The 19,827-nt window shown below is 52.1% G+C and overlaps 6 protein-coding genes across 6 annotated transcripts; 5 read left to right on the top strand and 1 right to left on the bottom strand.

The window, feature by feature from the left end:
• Positions 1 to 164: 164 nt before the first annotated feature.
• On the top strand, positions 165 to 3,617 carry AA0111_g3334 ([NU+] prion formation protein 1; the record flags this gene model as incomplete). Its single annotated transcript, XM_028649207.1, has 3 exons — positions 165 to 833; positions 884 to 3,514; positions 3,576 to 3,617. 3 exons carry the CDS (start codon positions 165 to 167, stop codon positions 3,615 to 3,617), a joined length of 3,342 nt encoding a protein of 1,113 aa, XP_028508893.1.
• An 880-nt stretch (positions 3,618 to 4,497) lies between these two features.
• AA0111_g3333 (hypothetical protein) lies at positions 4,498 to 6,409 on the top strand (the record flags this gene model as incomplete). Its single annotated transcript, XM_028649206.1, has 5 exons — positions 4,498 to 4,607; positions 4,665 to 4,873; positions 4,935 to 5,250; positions 5,406 to 5,695; positions 5,760 to 6,409. 5 exons carry the CDS (start codon positions 4,498 to 4,500, stop codon positions 6,407 to 6,409), a joined length of 1,575 nt encoding a protein of 524 aa, XP_028508960.1.
• An 891-nt stretch (positions 6,410 to 7,300) lies between these two features.
• On the top strand, positions 7,301 to 8,989 carry AA0111_g3332 (hypothetical protein; the record flags this gene model as incomplete). Its single annotated transcript, XM_028649205.1, has 2 exons — positions 7,301 to 8,206; positions 8,267 to 8,989. 2 exons carry the CDS (start codon positions 7,301 to 7,303, stop codon positions 8,987 to 8,989), a joined length of 1,629 nt encoding a protein of 542 aa, XP_028508898.1.
• Positions 8,990 to 9,748: 759 nt separating this feature from the next.
• Positions 9,749 to 11,200, top strand: AA0111_g3331 (hypothetical protein; the record flags this gene model as incomplete). Its single annotated transcript, XM_028649204.1, has 1 exon — positions 9,749 to 11,200. One exon carries the CDS (start codon positions 9,749 to 9,751, stop codon positions 11,198 to 11,200), a length of 1,452 nt encoding a protein of 483 aa, XP_028508896.1.
• An 883-nt stretch (positions 11,201 to 12,083) lies between these two features.
• AA0111_g3330 (hypothetical protein) lies at positions 12,084 to 12,376 on the top strand (the record flags this gene model as incomplete). Its single annotated transcript, XM_028649203.1, has 2 exons — positions 12,084 to 12,203; positions 12,266 to 12,376. The coding sequence occupies 2 exons, from the start codon at positions 12,084 to 12,086 to the stop codon at positions 12,374 to 12,376; spliced, it is 231 nt and encodes a 76-aa protein (XP_028508897.1).
• A 6,684-nt stretch (positions 12,377 to 19,060) lies between these two features.
• Positions 19,061 to 19,667, bottom strand: AA0111_g3329 (hypothetical protein; the record flags this gene model as incomplete). The annotated part of the gene is made up of 4 exons (XM_028649201.1): positions 19,061 to 19,236; positions 19,286 to 19,417; positions 19,469 to 19,557; positions 19,615 to 19,667. The coding sequence occupies 4 exons, from the start codon at positions 19,665 to 19,667 to the stop codon at positions 19,061 to 19,063; spliced, it is 450 nt and encodes a 149-aa protein (XP_028509199.1).
• Positions 19,668 to 19,827: the final 160 nt, after the last annotated feature.

The following is a 19,827-nucleotide window of genomic DNA, read 5'->3' as shown; positions in this document are numbered from 1 at the left end:
GCGCTGTTGGGCACCACTCACGCTTCAGCCGCCGCGAACAAGGCGATACCTATCGATAAGGAGCCCCTCCAAAAAAGAAATCCCTCGTCGCGGATTTCACAGCCAGCACAGCACACAGGCACAGCAGGCTTCTCTCGCAGATGCCGCACTCTGAGTCGCCACCCATGGCTCCTGCTATCGTCGTCGACAAGGCCAGCGCCGCCCCCGCGCCCTCGCAGGAGGATGTCAGCGCCTTTATCAGCAGCATCGTCACGGCCAAGACGTCGCACGCCTCCGTCGACGCCGCCTACGCCCTCACCACCCTCCTCCAGAACTCGGTCGGCTTCCGCGGCCTGACTGGCTATGGCATACTCGAGGAGATCAAGAAGTCGGCCGCCAACAAGAAGGACGCCGTGCGGAGAGAGGGTGCCATGAACGCCCTTGGTGCCTTCTTCGAGCGTCTCCCACGCACACAACGCCTGACCGAGGTCATCTTCCTCGTCCAGGACGCGGCGCTAGTCCCGCTCGCCCTCGACTTGCTGGCAGACAAGACTGCCTCCGTCAAGGAGTCGGCCAAGTACGCCCTCGACTCGCTTTTCGAGAACCTCAGTGCCGAGGCCAAGATCTGGGGTCTCTTGCCTGTGCTGACACAGTACCTGGGCAAGAAGTCTGGAAAGTGGCAAGGTGCTGCTTTCGCCTATGAGCTCATCGGCCGCATGGCCGACAAGGCCAAGATGGGCATGGAGAGCCTCGAGGTGGAGAAGGAGAAGGATGTTCTCCGTGACGCCATGGGCAAGAAGCTCGAGGGTCTCATCCCCATTGTCGAAGCCGGCATGCACGACCTCAAGTCCGAGGTAAGATACCACACGCACTCTTGAAAGAGAAGCTTGCTAACTCTGAACAGGTCGCAAAACAGTCCGTCAAGACGATGAACAGCCTCACCACCCTCATCCAGAACGATGATATCGCGCCCCGGATACCCTTCCTTGTCAAGGCTATCGAGGACCCCTCCACACAGAGTCTGCAGAAGGCTATCCACGCTCTCTCGCAGACTACCTTCGTCGCTATCGTCACATCCCCCGTTCTTGCTATGGTCACACCCTTGCTTGAGCGCTCCCTGAACACTCCCACCACATCTCAGGAGGTCACTCGCCAGACCGTTGTCGTAGTTGAGAACTTGACCAAGCTCGTCCACGACCCCATCGAGGCCCGCGCCTTTTTGCCCAAGCTCCGCCCAGGTGTCAAGGCCGTCAAGGACCGCGCTTCCCTGCCCGAAGTCCGTGAGATCGGTCAGCGCGCGCTGGATGTTATTGAGAAGGCCATGGCCGACCCAGACCACAACATCGACAGCGGCGCCATCGCCAGGGTACAGCCATCAGAAGTCCAAACCGTCATTGAGAAGCAGCTCAGCGCTACTGCCAAGGTGCTCGACTTCCCCGGAGACGCCGAGGTTTTGGCTGTCACTAAGCGCTACATCTCTGAAATGATTGCGGAAGTTGTTCACCAGCGGGAGCTTCAGCGCATCCCAAAGCTCGTTGGACCCTACTTGGAGCCTCTGGTCAACGCTGGAGATGCCGACAAGGTCGCAGATGCTGTGCACCAGTTCTACGTGGACGAAGACCACCGCAAGTTTGGCCAGCCCGTCAAGGAGGACGATGGCGAGGTCGAGATTGTCAACGCCGTATTCTCCCTCGGTTACGGTGGCATGTTGCTCCTCTCGCACACCAACCTTCGCCTGCTCAAGGGTCACCGCTATGGTCTCTGTGGCCGCAACGGTGCTGGAAAGTCTACACTCATGCGCAGTATTGCGAGCGGCAAGCTCGAAGGTTTCCCTCCTCAAGACGAAGTCAAGACCTGCTTTGTCGAGCACAACCAAGGAGAGGATGCCGATCTCTCCATTCTCGAGTACATCGTCCGCGACCCGCGCTTCGCGGACGAGAGCAGGGAACGTATCGAAGAAGTTCTCGAGGAGGTCGGTTTCACCGCTGGCCCCGAAGGCAGGCAGTCCCACAAGGTCGGCTCTCTGTCTGGTGGGTGGAAGATGAAGCTCGCTTTGGCGCGTGCTATGCTTATGCGCGCCGACGTGCTTCTTCTCGACGAACCCACCAACCACTTGGATGTTGCCAACGTCGCCTGGCTCGGAAAGTACCTCAAGTCTCACACCGAAATTACTAGCTTGATCGTCTCTCACGACTCCGGTTTCCTTGACGAGGTCTGCACAGACATCTATCACTACGAGCAAAAGAAGCTGGTTTGCTACAAGGGTAACCTTGCCGATTTCGTTCGACAGAAGCCTGAAGCCAAGAGCTACTACACTCTCTCGGCTACCCAGGTGCAGTTCAAGTTCCCTCCTCCCGGTATTCTTACTGGTGTCAAGTCGAACACTCGCTCTATCCTGCGTATGACCAACTGCTCCTACACGTACCCTGGCGCTTCCAAGCCATCGCTTGTTGATGCTTCTTGCAATTTGTCTCTTTCATCTCGAGTTGCCATTATTGGCGCCAACGGTGCTGGTAAATCTACTCTCATTAAGATGCTTACTGGCGAGACTATTCCTCAAGAGGGTACCGTCGAGAAGCACCCCAACTTGCGTATCGGTTACATCAAGCAGCACGCTCTCGAGCACGTCGAGATGCACATGGAGAAGACACCCAACCAGTATCTCCAATGGCGATACGCCAACGGTGATGACCGTGAGGTGCTCATGAAGCAGACACGTGTGCTCACTGAGGAAGACAAGAAGCAGATGGAAACTCCCATCGATCTGGGCGACGGCAAGGGCCCCCGCAAGATTGAGGCGCTCATTGGTCGTTCCAAGTACAAGAAGACCTTCCAGTACGAAGTCAAATGGCTGCACATGCTGCCCAAGTTCAACACGCACATCTCGCGTGAGACTCTCATTGAGAAGGGTTTCAGCAAGCTTGTGCAGGAGTTCGACGATCACGAGTCCTCCCGTGAGGGTCTCGGTTACCGTGTCCTCGAGCCCAAGGTCATCTCCAAGCACTTTGAAGATCTCGGCATGGACCCCGAGATTGCGAACCACAACGAGATCTCTGGTCTTTCCGGAGGACAGAAGGTCAAGGTTGTGCTTGCCGGTGCCATGTGGAACAACCCGCATCTCCTCGTTCTCGACGAACCCACCAACTTCTTGGACCGCGACTCGCTCGGTGGTCTCGCTGTTGCCATTCGTGACTACAAGGGTGGTGTCATCATGATTTCGCATAACGAAGAATTCGTTGGTGCTCTCTGCCCCGAGCAGTGGCACGTCGCCGACGGTCGCGTAACTCATAAGGGTCACCTTGCTGTCAACATGGACCGTTTCGAAGACTCGCGCCCTGGATCCAGCAACGTTAGCAGTAACGTCAGCTCCGCTGCGCCGTCAACAACTGGTACCCCAGTCATGAGTGACGCCGAGGGTAACAAAGACGACATGAAGTTCAGGTCAAGGAAGAAGAAGAAGATGACCAAGAAGGAACTCAAGGACAGGGAGGTCAGGCGTAGATTGAGGTACATTGACTGGTTGAACAGTCCCAAGGTATGTTTTCTCTTTTCCATTATTGTCAACATCATGAACGGTTTGCTAACAGTTCGATCAGGGTACACCTCAACCACCCAACACTGATGACGAGGCCGAGTGAGTGTCTTCACGGCTGTTTCGGATTGCGATCGCGTTATGATATCTTAGACCATGCAGATTTGCATTGCTCGGCGTTTTATAGAGGCTTGGATGACTGATTGCGTTTGCATCAAGCGATAGATTATGACTTCTTCGCCTAGCTGCATCCTTATGATGAATCAAAAAGCATTTCTTCTTCTTCAAACTACAGTGCTTCTTCGACTCCTGCCTGTAACTCTCTATATATAATTTTGTGTCTGATATGGTGTGACGCATGAGTGCTCGTGCTACGCGATACGTTCCTGGAATGTAGAGGTCCTTGACGCGCTAACCTGGTGTAGCGGATCGTACAAACGTGACTGCATTTCACGAGGAGGACTATTATGCTAAGCTGTACTTCTCCACCTTGTATCTGAGGGTATAGACGCGCACCGCACAGCTGTTTGCACCCTTATCACCATGCTGCCATTCGGCTTGAATTGTTTTCCGATTGTTCGTTGCTTAGTATCTCACTTCATACAGACTGTTAGCCCACGAAATGATCTGGCACCTTCACTGGTTCATCCAGGCGGCGGTCAAAATGCTGGTCGGGAGCACAGATAGTGTGCATGTAACTCCTTCCACCTTCACTACCTCTCTAATTTCAATCTCAATCTCACCGCTCCGCGCCGACCAAACACTCTCTCCACAACTTGGACCCTGAATTGCCCAGGTAAGTACCGTCCACCAGCTTCTGCCTAGTGGTGTAGCAAACAAACGCTCCCACCTGTGGTAGTTATAAGCCTGCGGTTCTTCGACCTCTCTTCTTCCTCCTCACCTCTCTCCTCTATCCTTCTCCACGATCAACCACTTCAATCTATATCACACACAACAACAAGATCAACGATTAGAACACCGCTTCCATGAAGCTCCTCCTCCTTGCCCTCATCGGCCTGGTAGCGCTTGTCGCTGCCTCGCCAGTCGAGACCACCGCCATCACGGTCCCCAAGTACAAGAACAACGGTATCCACTCGTAAGCTACCTCACTTTCTCTGAATTCCTCATGAAGCAGTCTACTAATCTTCAATAGTTACAAGTGTGATAGCAACACGAACGTCCTCTCTTGTGTTTCTTCTGGCACCTGCTCTTTCGTCGAACACTGCTCGACCAAGTGCTTCGCGGACCACCAAGGCGCTGGCTGCATTGGCTCCTCAACCGTTGCTATCGAGGCATCCGAGAAGCGCGACACCGAGACCGAGGTCAACGCCGAGGCAAAGAAGACTTACGAGTGCTCGAATGGTTAGTTTTACCACACGAATGGTATATGAGACATCTACTGACTTCGTATACCCATATCTAGACCACACTGGTGTCTTGGTCTGCCAGTATGGCTTCTGCCAGACCGATCGCTACTGCAAGAAGGGTACCAAGTGCCATGACAAGTGTTCTTGCTGTAGGAACATGGACGTCCTTGAGCGAGACATCGGTGACGTGGACACAACCAAGGTTAGTTTACAGTCTGAGGACATTTTTATTTCACTTCCTTCCATCACTTCTTCCCCCATCGTTCCAGCCACCACGTATGGCTCTTGTAAGCAGACTCAAGCGGGAGTTCAATCTTGTCGAGAGAACAACTCCATGATTGTGGTCTGCGACATTGCCGATTACATGTGGAGGTCGGTTGGCAAGTGTCCTGGTGGCGATGGGTGCTGCGAGGCTCGACCCGACAACGCAAATGCCGTTCAGTGCAAATGCTAGACTGACACAAGCTTGCTTGGGGCGCCCTTCTTCTACGTTGTCCCTGAGCTCAACGGCTGTACACTGCTAACAGAGTTTTGTGGATTGCACAGCCCGAATCCGACGACGACTTCCATGCCCTGCCAGTCACCACGTCCGATACGCTGGTCTCGCGTGGCAACTGTGTACCTGGCACCTATTCCTGCGCGCAGAATAGTCCCTGGATCGTGGTCTGCGATTATAAGGGTACCTACCAGTACTCATCCGATTGTGGCGAAACAGATTGCATCACGGACAACGTCGTCGCTCATTGCTGGAACCCGGGCGAGGAGTGGAAGACCTATGCCAACTTGGCCTCGCGTGTCGACCACCCGCCCCAGGACGGTAAGAGATGTCCTTATACAATCTGCATGTGAGATACTTACTGATTTGGCATGCATCCATTTAGGTCCATGTGTGCCTGGCACGTATGGCTGCGTGCTAAACCCTTCCACCAATACCCCCTGGGTCACCGTCTGCGGCTGGAACCAAAAGTTGCAGTACTCCTCTGATTGCGGTGATCAGAACTGTCTCGCGAGGGAGGACGGTGCGGCTCATTGCTGGAACAAAGGCGATCAGTGGAACGCAAACCCTGCCTCGGTCTCTCGCCGCGATGAACCAGAGCGAGTCTTACCAGACCTGACTCTGTCTGGCAACTGTTCACCTGGATCCTACGCTTGCGGCTGGCGCAACGGCACGCAGACCAGCTGGGTCATCACTTGTGACCAGTCTGGAAACTGGGTGTGGTCATCCGACTGCGGCCGTGGTATGGAATGCGACTACGCCAATGGTGACGCGCATTGTGTTCCCCCAAAGTCCACCATTGGAGCCCGTGAGGAACTGTCCGAAGTTCCAGCAGACTTGGCTCCAACAGCATCTTGCCGTCCTGGTGAGTTCGGCTGCGCCTGGAGCAAAGACACGGTGACGGATTGGACCATTGTTTGCGATCAGTCCGGAAAACATTGGTTGTGGTCCTCTGACTGTGGTCAAGGCATGAAGTGCGAATGGGGTGGTGGCGTTGCACACTGCGTGCTTAACAAGGTTCTCTTCGAAGCTTGAGAGGCATTTCGGAGCCTTAATCCCTCAGCAAAGGCCTGAGAGGAGCAAAGAACCCGGGGATAAGAGGACGAGAGTGGTTGGTGTCGATTTCAAAAGCATGAAGGGTTTAGATGATGGTTGGCAGTAGAGCTTCAAGCCTGCTTAACAACTCCGTCTTGAAGAGTATCTAGTAATGAACAAGATGCTCCTGCTTTGATTATGTTTTCCATCTTATCGCATGGTGATGTTCGTCGAGCATATGCGACCAACAATTCCAGTCAACAAAATGGTATTGAACGACCGAAGCTTGTCGAAGCATTACCCAATGAGCGCGATACGCAGTGGACAGGAGGATTGACGATGATGTCGTGAGGTAGAAGAAGTAAGCGATCGATCGAGTACGATGTTGCTAATAGTTGGTGGCGCTAAGCATCTTATGCCGCGGGATCTGAAGCTTAGCAGAGCTGCACAACATCGACCAGGCTGCGAGCTACAGTAATCGCTACACGTTTTTGAAGTAACGATAAGGAAAAGATACGCAGACGCATCTATCAACACCAAACATGAATGGGAAATTCTAGAGCAAAGCCGATGGGTGCCATTTCTGACAAGGGGCCCTTGGAAAACAGGTGGGGCGTACCCAGAACCTAGTCTAAGATCGATATCGCGTCCCTGCATACACTCGTCATAGGTCGAAAAACAACCCTTTGATCTTCCCGTACGTGCTTCCAGCTGACCAAGAAGCATGCAAAGCAGCGCCAAACGCCTACCGCTGTTCTGGCTTGCGAAATGCTGAAGATCTAGACTTTCCCCCTCGTCAGCTTCTCCTTCACTCTACACGACCTCTGCGAGCTTTTCTTATTGCCAATTGAACTTTCGCAGCCTTGTATTCGCCGCCAGGCACCAGTCACGATGTCGTTCATCGTCGAACATGCGAAACAGGCCGTCACCGACAAACAAACAAATGTCGTCATCTTTTCGGCCACGGCTATCGCCCTCTATGGCTACGATCAGGGTATGATGTCCCTCATCAATACGAACAATGACTACCTCTCCACCATGGGTCTCGAGGAGGAGTCACCAGTTGTGGGAGTTATCGTGGCTGTCTACTACCTCGGTTGTGCGGTTGGCGCTGTACTCTTCTCCATGCTCGCTGATAAGCTGGGAAGGAAAAAGAGTATCTTCGCCAGTCTGGCGACGGCGAGTTTAGGTAATTTGATCATGTTCGTGTCTGGAATGGGCATGTTAGGCAAGAGCACGGAGATCGCATTGGGTGTCATGTTAGTTGGACGAGTAGTCATGGGATTGGGTGTTGGAGGTATCGACGCAGTCATCCCTACTTACTCTTCCGAGTTGAGCTCAGACAACTCTCGTGGCAAAGCGCTGGCCCAGGAATTCCAGTCCAATATCTTTGGTCTCGTCATGGCTTTTGGTATCAACTTGCTCGTCACTATTCTTCTTGGCAAGCAGAATCAATGGGCTTGGCGCATTCCCATTATCGTCATGCAGGTCTACCCTGTTCTGCTCATGGCTGTTGTTGAACGCCTTCCAGAATCTCCACGCTGGTTCATCTTCCATGACCGCCAAGAAGATGCAAAGAATGCGCTAAACGATATCTATGGAGATGAAGGAAAGGAGAAGCTTGATGAGCTGCTCGAACAGCATGAGAAGGAGAAGGATGTGAAGGTTGGATATTTGGATATGCTTACACCCGGGCACGAGCAATTCCATCCTACTATGGTCACAGTCATGTGCCAAGTCAACCAAGCTCTCACAGGATATGGCGCAGTCAGTGTATATGGGCCGCAGATTTTTGAGGTAAGTGAACACGGTTACGAGGGTATTGTGTATTGAAGCAATGCTAACCATTGAGAACAGCTCCTTGGCTTCTCCGTCCGCAACTCCGAGTACCTGACTCTTGGAAACTACACATCCTACTTCTTCCTCATGACGCTCGCTTGGCTTCTAATCGACGCTCTTGGCCGGCGCCAACTTATGATTCAAGGTTCTATCGTCTTATCCTCTTCGTTCGCACTTCTTGCTGTCTTTGGTGGTCTAGTAGCCAAGTCTGACTCCATTGATATTCCCGTTATCATTCCTGGGATCATCGGAACTGTCATCTTGTTTGTAGCCACCGGCGCATTCGGAATTGGTTGGCTCTCGACCGTCTGGCTTTTCCCCACAGAGGTTTTCCCAACCACCGCACGTGCTCAAGGTACCGCTATTTCCGTCATCATCTGGGGTCTCGCAAACTTTGCCATCACATTCCTTACGCCTGTCCTATTCAACAACCTCGACTACTTCATTTTCCTCGTCTTCGCTGCAACCAATGCCTTCGCCGGTCTGTGGACATACTTCTATCTTCCGGAGACTGGTGGAAGGACTTTCGACGAGAACATGGACTTTTTCAAAGAGGCTGGTGAGACCGGAACCTGGAGGGTTGGAAAGGTTCGCAAGGGCGAGTGGAAAAAGATGCTGTACGATGATCCTGAGGGAGAGGGCAATGTAGATGCAGAACGCGTACCGCTGTTGCAGAGGGTGGGGGACCAAGTTCCTAGTGTGGAACAGTCTCGAGAGCCGAGCCGGCAACGAGAGGAGTAAGAAGAGAGAACCGTCCCTTCTATATCGCGGACCAGTCTCGGCTCCGCGGTATTGTAAAAGTAGCGAAAAAGGTAAGCCTCGTCAGTCGGTTACTTCTTAAGCCCTGCGCTGACCTCTTCACAAGCAACTATCCTATCCAATTAGCACTAGAATGAATAACAACATCATCATCACAAAAGAAATTCATGGAACCTTGGTATGTTGAAAAGTAGAATATACCCGGTTGACGCTCGACCATTGCCCCACAAACCAATATACATGATATAGCCATCCTGGTCGCGGAGAATACCCGGCATCTACATGACCCAAGTACCGACCACGAGCCACGACCATTAGATTGAAAGCGATCAAGACCCTAGATACCATCGTCATAACTCTGCATGTAATTAGTTTCCCACGAGCTTAACAGATCCCGAGGTCTGCATGCCTTCTGTTCATAAGATGAGTGGCATCCGTGGGGTGTGTGCAACAAATCACCTTTTATGCCAACCTCCATAATGCGTTCATTGAAGCATACTCTTGCGCTGTGCGTCTTTGCAACGCATGCTGCGATCTATGCGACAGCACAAAGAACAGGTGCCCCATCGGACTCCCCCCAAGACTCTAATATCTATCAATCCTCTTACCTTGGCGGTGAACACAACATCGATCCCTCAGACCTCCCACAATTTACACAAATCTGGAATGCATCCTTCAATGCAGACGAAAAGGTAGTTTCCATTGCTTTCTGTGTCTCATTCGTCATCCTCGCTAACATACATGGAGCACTGGGCGCGTCCCCTTGTACATACACTCTCTTCGACAGGTCGCCAAATTGTCTTCACAGCCTCCACCGAAAACCGCATTAGAACCTTTGATGCAGAAACTGGCCAGCTACTGAATGAACGCCAAGTTGCTCCACCATGGCCAATGGATCAAGCCTTCTGTACAACGCACGTCAGCAAGACACTAGGTATAATGGGTACACCAGTAATCTACCGCGAAGATGGCAACGAAATCGCATTCTTCTATGTCAAGAGCTACATTGAAGACTACAGAGAACCAGGTGGGGCGTATCCTCCTTTGAACTCAGTGTATTATCTCTACGGCGTTTATCTCGATACGCTACAGGATTTATACAAGTACCCAATGATCATTGATGGCCAACCCTCCGACAACGATATACGCAAGACCTTCTTGGGCGGTTTGGTATTGCAAAGGCCAGCATTGCTATTATTGGGCGATGTGTTATACGCGGGATTTGGCGGGCTGTGCGACGCGTTCAACTACACTGGGAGCGTTGTCGCTGTTAACTTGGCAACGCAGAGTACGTATACATGGACGACGCAAGCCGGAAACACGAGTCTGTACAGCGATGACTGGACGGCGTGGCATGGTGGTGGAGCGAATGGCATTTGGCAAGCTGGGATGGGTCTTTCGTCGGATGGTAAAGACGTCTTCTTCACGATCGATAATGGCGGCGGGTCAACGGCTACGACGCTTGATGTTACTCCCAAGGAGGGTCGCAAGCCTTTGGCTGTTCTTTCGGAAACGGTCGCGAGGATTACGCTTGATGAGGCCAGTGGTGCTGGCATTCAACTGGTTGATTTCTTCCGTCCGTCGGACTGGCAGACCGACTCTGGACAGGACATTGGGAGTGGGGGCCTCGCTATCCTCGATACTAGTATCTTCAAAACAATGGATGGAAAGAGGATTGGTGTTGCAACGTCGACGAATCCGAAAATGTATGTTACGGAAGTTGACAACTTAGGCGGTTATTTGCAAGGGAAAGATGGCACGGACGGTATTCTGCAGACTATCGCTTTGGAAGGCGAGGTCTTCGGTGCAATCGGATCCTACCCTCTCGAAGGCGGATACATCTATGTTAACCCTGGTAACACCGCCTTGTCGGCCTACGCGTTTACTCAGAACGCATCGTCGCTCTTCAGCTTCGCTGGTAAGTCCTCTGAAACAAATGGACACTGGGGCGGCGCAGGCCTTCCGACAATCACCAGCAGTCACGGCAAGTCTGGTACAGGTATCGTATGGGCAACTGATGTACAAGCCGGGCTGAGGGCGTTCAAAGCGGTACCAGTCGATGGGACACTGGTTGAGTTGCCGTTACCAAAGGTAGAGGGTGCTGTGAAGTTTGGCAGGCCGGTTTTTGGCAATGGCAAGGTGTTTGTTGTTGATGGTCGGGGACGTTTGATCGCGTTGGGGAAGCGTCTGTAATGACAGAGGCAGATGGAGGGAAAGTGAAAGCAATGGGAGCAGGCTGCATCCAGAGTGGTAGTGAATCCATCATCGACACAAGTAGAGTTTAAAGGTTTGATGTACGCGAATGCCCACTGTCCCTTTCACCTCAACCTTTAAATCGAGTTTAAAGTTGCTGCCTTGGCTTTCTAGGGCTTATTCGCTGATCTCGGACATGTTCACGGGTCTCTCGGCCTTAAGCATTGCGGTTCCGGGCGAAACCATCAAGTCCGCAACTCCTCCCGTATCATCTTCGTCTTCTGGCTCTAGGCAACAACATAACGACCAAAGTCGGCCTTTCGTAACAGCTCAAATCGCGACTCTGGTCTCGGACATACATGCGCATCTCTCAGCCACCAGTGATAACCAACGAGAGGTAGCGTGCACAGACCCCTGACCGCTGCATGATGTCGGATCTCGTTCGCTGTCCGCTGAAACTAGTCCAGTTTGAAGATTAGCGCCACCAGTCCATGTGCACAGCATGTGCATGAGGTATTGGTGTGAGGGGGTGGTTCATGATATAAAGCTCCCCAATCTGTCGCTTTCATCACTTCCATTGTTTCAATCATTTTCGTCCATTAACACGTTGCGACTTCCATACTTTGTCATCCTTGAAGAAGCTCATTTCCTGCGACCACATCTAGACTTTGTTCAACTAAGCAAGATCCTCGGACCAATCACAGCATACGTGTTTGTGAGCAAGTACCAAAAGAGGCGTAACAAGACAAACCGATTATATAAACAAATCTTGCTTGTCCTGCCTCACTTTTGCTATCAACATTTCCGACACGCAGAGTCTTGGAAGAAGACAAATACTCAGTATCGTCCCATCATCAGAAGATACCCAGCATCAAACCCCAACATGTCGACTACACACCTCACTATCCACGACCTGCTTCGCATAACATATACCTATGAGATGCGCGCTCTCGAAGCACAAGCACGCATGCAGCCAAGGCCGCGCTCAGATTCAGCTTGCTCGGTACGTTTCTCGCAACTTGTAGAGAACGACGAAGAGTAGAGACTAACGTCATCGATGTACAGATGCCAGAAACATGTGCACACCTTTCACCACCCACACCCTCCTCACCAGAACACGCAATCCTCGAGACCGATTTCACTCAAATGTACTGTCGCAAGAGTCGTCGCGCTTGAAGCGCTCTCCTACCCCGTTGATCATCATACGACATGTGATGGCGAGAACGCCACCACGCTATTAGACTGAACCGCGAGAACACTTTCCCGAAAACCTCAACTCCTTGTTGAGCCGAGACAGGACGACAGGCGTACATGGTCTCTGCACCAGGCACAGTTCCCACCTGGATCGTCACCACCTTCCCCACCCATGGCAAATAGCAATGTTTTGGGATGTTTGCGCGTCCGGCGCATGGAGCTTGCATGATGGGTGTATGAATCGGACCGACTGTCGGGGCGATCATTGGCCGAGCAAGGTCGAAGCTGATGTCGCGTGGGGAAGGAGAGCGGAGGATGTATGTTTTTCGCGCATGCGCTGGAAGCGCTGGAGTGGTGCGAAGTCATGGGCTGTGGTTAAGGGCTCGAGCTCGGTTGTTGGTAACACTAAATATTTGATATCGTAATCTTGCTGCGATGCAATATGCGCATTGGTTTCGATGTAATGGTATGTCTCGGATGTTTGATGCTCGGTAAGTCCGTGGTAAAAGATGTGTGCAACCGCCTATGGTGATATAAAACTACCAAGTCAGTCACTACCCTCTACATCCCATGCAAGGTGATTCGAATCGTCTTCGTCTTAAAGACCAGTTCTCGAAACCTGAATGTTTGCACTTGCTAATGACTAAGTCTTCATCCTGCACATGTGTAGATGCAACATTCTTCGCGCCTCTAACCACAGGTACATTACCTTGCCTCATAACAAGGCCACTTGCCAGGGTGCATCTGATGAAGTCTCGCAGCCGTATCAAATGGCTGTTTTGATATATAGCACTAACACCTATATCAACAGTCGTAAGTACTCTGTCATTTTTCATGTCATCTTGTAGAAGCATTGTGATACGCATGATAATCACACTCCAGAGGAGAGCCCCTTCAGCATTTCGTGGATGACACCACAAGTTTTGCTTGTGGTAATCACAATATGCGATAAAATCTTTACGCGCAGTACATCGCATTTACCTATTCTTTAGTCCTTGCAGCAACGGAGAACCTGTGTAAACTACTGCGAGATAGTGGAAGTAGCAGCCGTGCTACTCAAGATGTGTGCTACTGAGGGCTAAGCTACATAGCTACCCACAACATCGCAAGCTCTTCTACAAGCGCCTGGCCAGCTGGCTGGGCGCAAGATCGAAGGAGATGCAGAGTCTGGTACCATCTAGAAATTCGAACAGACTGCGGAGTTGTGGTAAGAAGGCGTGGTGGCAGAGCTTGAGAAAAGCAAAAAGGGGACAAACCAACGACAAACATTCGAACGCCAGCTAGGAGCCACACCCCCATGAATCGAACTCGGCTCCCTTGCTGAACCCTCTTTGTCGACTCATATACATCGAAGTAGCAAAAGGAAGAGCAAAAAGGTTCAGGTACCACAGATACTATACTGTGGTACCCTACATCCTCCGGGGCAGACGTAGGCACACCCCTCATTTACCTTGAACCTCTTGTCGAATTCACGTTGTAAAGAAAGACATCACTTACCTGTGAATCCAAGTGGAATCCCACTGGGCCATATTTTGTTGAGCGAGGTGACGCCCGCCGTTGATGGAATAGAGACTAACTTCGGCGTATATATACCGCAAGCTGAGAGGAGGGGTTGGTCCAACCGAATTTCGGAGTCTGAGGGGAGAGGCGGCAGCGTAGGCATTTCGCTAAGGTAGGCGACGACAAGGTTTCAAGGGGTCCAGGCGACGAGGAGCACCGATTTTACATTGTGGCGCCTGATCCGATGCTCAGCTTCGTTGGGGTGATTGCTCTCCGAACGAGTCCTCCTCCGCGGCCATAAACTCAACCCTGTCCCATCTCCACTGATCGATCCCTCTACACCAGTGTTGGGCTGACAAGGTCGTCAATGCCGTGAGGAACATGCTCGAAGCACTCTCAACACAGCTTGATATGGTGTTGCATCTCATCTGGCTCGGTGGTGAGCCTTGGCGCAAGTTTGACTCGATATTGCCCCCCCTCGACAGCGACAACACCACTACAACACCAACATTGCGCAGTCGAACAACATACTAATACTCTTGAGAGCTGCAGCATCCAGCTCTCGTAATTAGAAGAGATATCATACGCGTCCAATATGACTCCATTGCGGACCTCTGGAGTGACGACAGCTTCGACGATACCCTGCGGAACACCCAGCAATGTGGCAACTGCTTCAAGCATGTCAACCAACTCAAAGAGAGTAGGGAGGAGGAAGCTACTTGATAGGTTATGCAGTCGAAGTATCGACCATCTAGCCTGCGCCTCTTGTAGACATCCAGCGCAACAGCGGACTTTCCACACCAACTCGTAAGCAACAGCCAGCTAGGAGGCAGGTACCTCTCGCGCAGAACTTTGCTGACTTCGCGAGATTGGGAATCCTGCAGGAAGTCTGTCAAAGCGCCATGCTTACGGCAAAGCCGATCGAACGAGATCCTCGCGACCGTAAACCTCTGTCTTGGTTTTCAGCGGCCTCCTATGCGCTACATTCAAGCACAGCGATGATGACAAGTCGGCCTCCATCACGAAGGCCGAGAAAGTATCACCAACAACCGCAGCGAGATGGTCATAGTCCTCGGTGTGGGGAGCACTCGACTCAGGGCTGCCTCAAGGCCACACTCGCCACAACAAACTCCGCGGGGATTTCCAAGTCTTCTGAGAGGTAAACAAGAACACCACCATTGCGGCAGTGATTCCAGAATAAGAAGAACTGGGGCTGAACAAGACCAGAGGCATTCACACCCACCTTAGATAAAACCGGAAAGACTGTTACCTCTCTGTCTTGAAGTGCCTCCCCAATGGCCTGCCCCCAACCAGTGCGACATGGAGCAGAATAATCTGACAGAGATGCAGAACTGTGAATACTGATAGTACTCAGGGGAAGGCATTGAACGTGCACAGCGTGGCCGCTGCCCCTTCCTCGAGGACTCAACGAGAGTCAGGCGCCCCTTCCGCACAATGCGTACTTTAGCTATGCGCCTACACAACACAATCGAGTTGAGAAGCCACGAAGCGACACGATGTCCACGACCCTCGAACTCCATCTCCCCCGGCGTCGACGGCGATACAAAAACTCCTGTTCGAGTCGAAAGATACTAGACTTTCTCGAGGATACAGCAGAGACCGGTAACACCCACGCAAGGCGCGACCAGGAGATAGAAGCCAGCCACCGAAGGTACAGGCTGCTGTTAAGTGCGCATATCATATGGCTGGGGTGATAAGGAAGACGCCGAGAGTGCTCGACACGGAAGATCTGGTATAATATGGATACCTTTGGCCGAAGAAAGAGAGGCGCGAATCCAGCCCTTAGGATACTAACGAAGTGTACGAGGTATTACTGCCTTATTGCTACCTCCCAAGACCATGGGAAAATGGCGGAACGACTCGCTCGAGTACTGGATGTTTTGACCAGACATAAGATCTCGAATCGTCTGCGGTATCTAATGTTACACCGATTGCTGTAACTGCATCCCGACACACAGAACGCACCCTAAGCCTCGTCTGCTTCGTAGCAGTGTAGCGTCTTTAGAACGTAACCGAAGACCAGTAGCATCAAGGAGGGGTATAGGCCACTGACTATCATCGTCGACACATCTTTTGGAGCCATCTCAGCAACCGGGTGTCTACCAGTGATAACGACAGTGATACGCACCGCGATATATGCTTAGAGTAACAAAACGTTACCGTTACTGACTGGCTCATAGTCACTGGCGCTGCTAAGATGGGATCCCCAATTGAAAGCAATGCGCGTACGAGTGTTCCGATTCTTAGTCATACTCGCTGGCGCATGAGGATACTCAACCGTCATTGAAGACCAAACCATCATCAGCGAGGGCAGGTACAATCGACCAAACCTTAACAAGGTGGAGTAGAACATGTGTCCGCCCCTTGTCATTTCAGAGTTGGAATGGTGGTGGCTGTAGTGATGGATGATGTCGCAACGGTGTCCCGGCGTCATTGAATCCTGTAACCATAGAACACAAGACAGTCAGATTGATTCCCATCTCGAACCGGTTTAGCTAATCCGGGACATTGAGCGTACGAGCCTTGCTTGCTTCGAGCGAGATGCCGAACGTCGGATTGCGTCGCTGAAATTTGCAAGGACCCTGGAGTTGATTCTTCAGTCAATAGTGATCCAACGACGACAGCGAGACAGCAAGTGATATCAACCGCGGGTTTGATGTTTCCGTCGAAAGATAAGCCAAACACCATGTAGAAGACATCGACGCAGATAAGTTGTCGTTGCTTCCCATGCAATAGCATCAACCGTGGTATCGTCACTGTCGCATTGTCCCCTAAGAGAAGACATGAGCTTAGTGGTGACACCTCTTTTCCGATCCTTGCACCAAGGCGAAGCTGTAAGACTTCTACATGCCCACGTTGTGCCGAGCGACCGGAGTGCTTGCCGCTGTCGAAATGCAGAAAGGACTCAACCATAGCGCTGAGACACGTCCTCCAGCGGTCCACCTCCTAGAATGGCAATCTTGCGAGCATGCTGCAAGCAGGAAGCGGCATGCGTGATGCACTGTTCAACCTTTGAATCCGCTGTCAACGTCAATCGCATATAGTATGTGCGTCGCTGATGATACTTCGCTCAAGCATGATATCATCGTTGAGTCATATCGAAGAGATTCCCAGACTTCTGATAGTCGCTGTCGTCAACGTGAATGCCAAGGTCGTAGGCATTGTAACAACCTACGCTGCGGCAACGGCTGGTCAAGAATCCATGTCCAAGAGGGCGCATTTCAATCCTCGCGGGCTTCCAAGGCCGGATGTGTCTCATTCCTTGTGACTTTCTCATGCACCAGCCTTGCGCTTGCTGCATAGTGCAGAGTTATCAGTTACTAGCCTGCTTCTCCTCCTACGCGAACGCCAGTAAAGCGGATGCTGAAACTATCCTCCGTCCTCGTTCGCCCTGTATGACATGGTGCTTAGGCATCGTGATGCAGTAGGATCGAAGGGATTGGTTGTCATTCTGGCAAATAGTGGAACGTCGACATTGTCTTGTGAGATTGGAAGGTGCTCGCAAGCGTCACTTTGAACAGAGCTTTTGCTATCCGTGCGAAGACCGGAGTAGGAGAGAGGCTTTCAGCGCCGCCTCTCAGTAGCAATATTGCTGGCAAGTGCCCTGTCGGCGGTCGCGATGTGGTGTCTCATCTCCTGAACTCACCGAGATTCTATGCGCGTTATCCGATGTGCCTTTGCGAAACCTATTGTCTTTGTGGTTTCCCAAGCGCCTGCACAGGCGCGCAAGCTCTGTCCTTGTCAAAACGGGCTGCATGGCTGCCGCGTAGAACTGCAGCGATTTTCAGTCAGGAGCGTGCATCGGTGTGAGGGCCAAAGAAGTACGGGAATGCACAGCTGTACCAATCTAAGGCTGCTGTCGACCATTGCGGACTTCCGCCTAAGCTATCGGTGCTGAAGCTACGAAACCCATGGAGAGTGCTGCAGACGCCTGAACACATCAGCATATCAGATGCGGCTGCCAATCCTGTCGCTTTTGCGCTTGTGACGCCCTTCGTCCAGGGTAAAATCTCTTATGCACAGGAGGCGCGCCTGTGTGCCCTCGGGAAGCTTCACGAAGCGCTATAATGGTGGGAGCCGTATATGCCACATCGCGCACGATCGAGCAGTGTCTGTCGGATGAAGAAGCTCTATTGAGGGGCTCTGTGGGAGAGGCTTTGTGGGTATCAGGGTCGTTGTACTTTCGCGAAGGGAGGGTGGCGGCGTTAATGTGGGGATGGATTTGTGCGGTCTCCCGCGACTAAACCTCCCACCTCAGAGCCATCAAAGAGGCTGCAGATGGTGCTGTGACACTGGAGGTCATCGTCTCTTTCGAAAACGACCATGGTGTAAGAGTGACGATCAAGTTATGATGGCCATCGACGCCTGTCAGCCGATTGAGTATCGTCGGCTTGCGGAGCGGTCATGACAGCACGACACAAGCTGAGAGGTCGAGATGAGCATACACCTATCGAGATGCTCACACTGCAGACGGTAGCATAAAGCAGGGGATTTGGGGTGTCTTTCGGGTGTGGTAGTAGCAGAGGGGTCGGTCGGGAGGCGAGTAGCGTTGCGACGAAGGGGCAGGTAGCGTCGGCGAGCCTTCCCGTCTCCAACACCGAAAAGCTTCCAACGACGGCCCAGGAAGGAAGCTACGAACGAATACAAACCAACAACATACGCAGCATTACGCTGCCCATTGCCCCGCAGCAGATGAGATACATGTTATTCTCTTCGATGGATACGCATCCAAAAATACCATGTGCACTAAGTCGAGAGAACAAGCAGGACGGGTATGAAGTATTGGGCTCGTTATTCATTTCCATGTTCTTCATGTTGGCCAGGGTCCAGCAAAGGGAGCCACCAGAAGCTCCGTCCTGCCAATGTGGGATATATAGTGGCCATGCCCTCCAAATCGTCCATCCAACGCCAGGCTTGCAAGACAATCAATGGCCAGTATTGTACAAAAAGAATGGGCAACATCAGAAGGGCCAGTCCATCACCAACAGAAATGAGACCAGATCGAGCACTGGTCGCTAGAAAACAGCCGCAGCAGATTTGTTTCTCTGCTATCTCAAACTTCCTTCTTTCGAAGAGAGTGCGACGATTCTGCTTCTGCTAGCCGCATAATGTCTCCCCTACAAGCGATCTCGTTGGTCTCGACACTCATGGCTTCGCATACTGCTGTGTCCACTCCTGAGCTGTCTGAATAGCTTGTGCCTGGTTCTCCTTCCATGCCTGCGCAACGTCGTTCGCGAGGGGATCGTCCGGGTTGGGCGCGCCCAAGAGAGCCTGAATAGACAGTAGGATGGTACGGATCTGAAGCGCGGGCGACCAGTTGCCTAAACTAATCAGCTGGTTCACTAAAGTGCAAGATATGGGTGAACATACTCTTCAAGACGTCCAGGCAGATGCGCCCCAGACGGTCGATGTTTGGGTGGTAGATCTTGGTGAGAAAGCGGACCTTGGGTGGGGTCATGGGGTAGTCGTCTGGGAGGAAGAGTTCAAGCTTGAAAACGCCGCCTATCAGGCTTGTCAGCAAAGGTCTGAAGACTTCCATATGTGAGAACATGCCTTCATAAGGAGACTGGCTGGGGCCGTCGATGGTGACATCGAAGTACCGGAGGTTGTCATCGTGGGGTGTCGCGCTGATGCCTTGCACACTGTACCGCCGTCTGGATTAGCAACGCCACACACATTCGTCTAGAAGACATGCTCACGGCTCGTTGACCAGGCGCTCGGTCTCCTTGATGATTCGCTTGGGCAGCGCCATAACTGAAGGTGGGGCAGGACTCGTCGATGTTAGCAAAGGGGTGGTCACGGAGGATGCTGTCTACGTGTGGGAATCTGCGATCGTCGTCGAGGCTGGGCTGGAAGATGCGGTGTTCTTTCTCTGGGTAGGAAGGTGCGAGGCTCTATCTTCTCATGACGAG

Source organism: Alternaria arborescens, assembly GCF_004154835.1.
Source record: "Alternaria arborescens strain FERA 675 chromosome Unknown contig_6, whole genome shotgun sequence".
Lineage (NCBI taxonomy): Eukaryota > Fungi > Ascomycota > Dothideomycetes > Pleosporales > Pleosporaceae > Alternaria > Alternaria arborescens.
The sequence above is the reverse complement of the archived record's forward strand: the minus strand, read 5'-3'. Positions and strand labels throughout refer to the sequence as shown.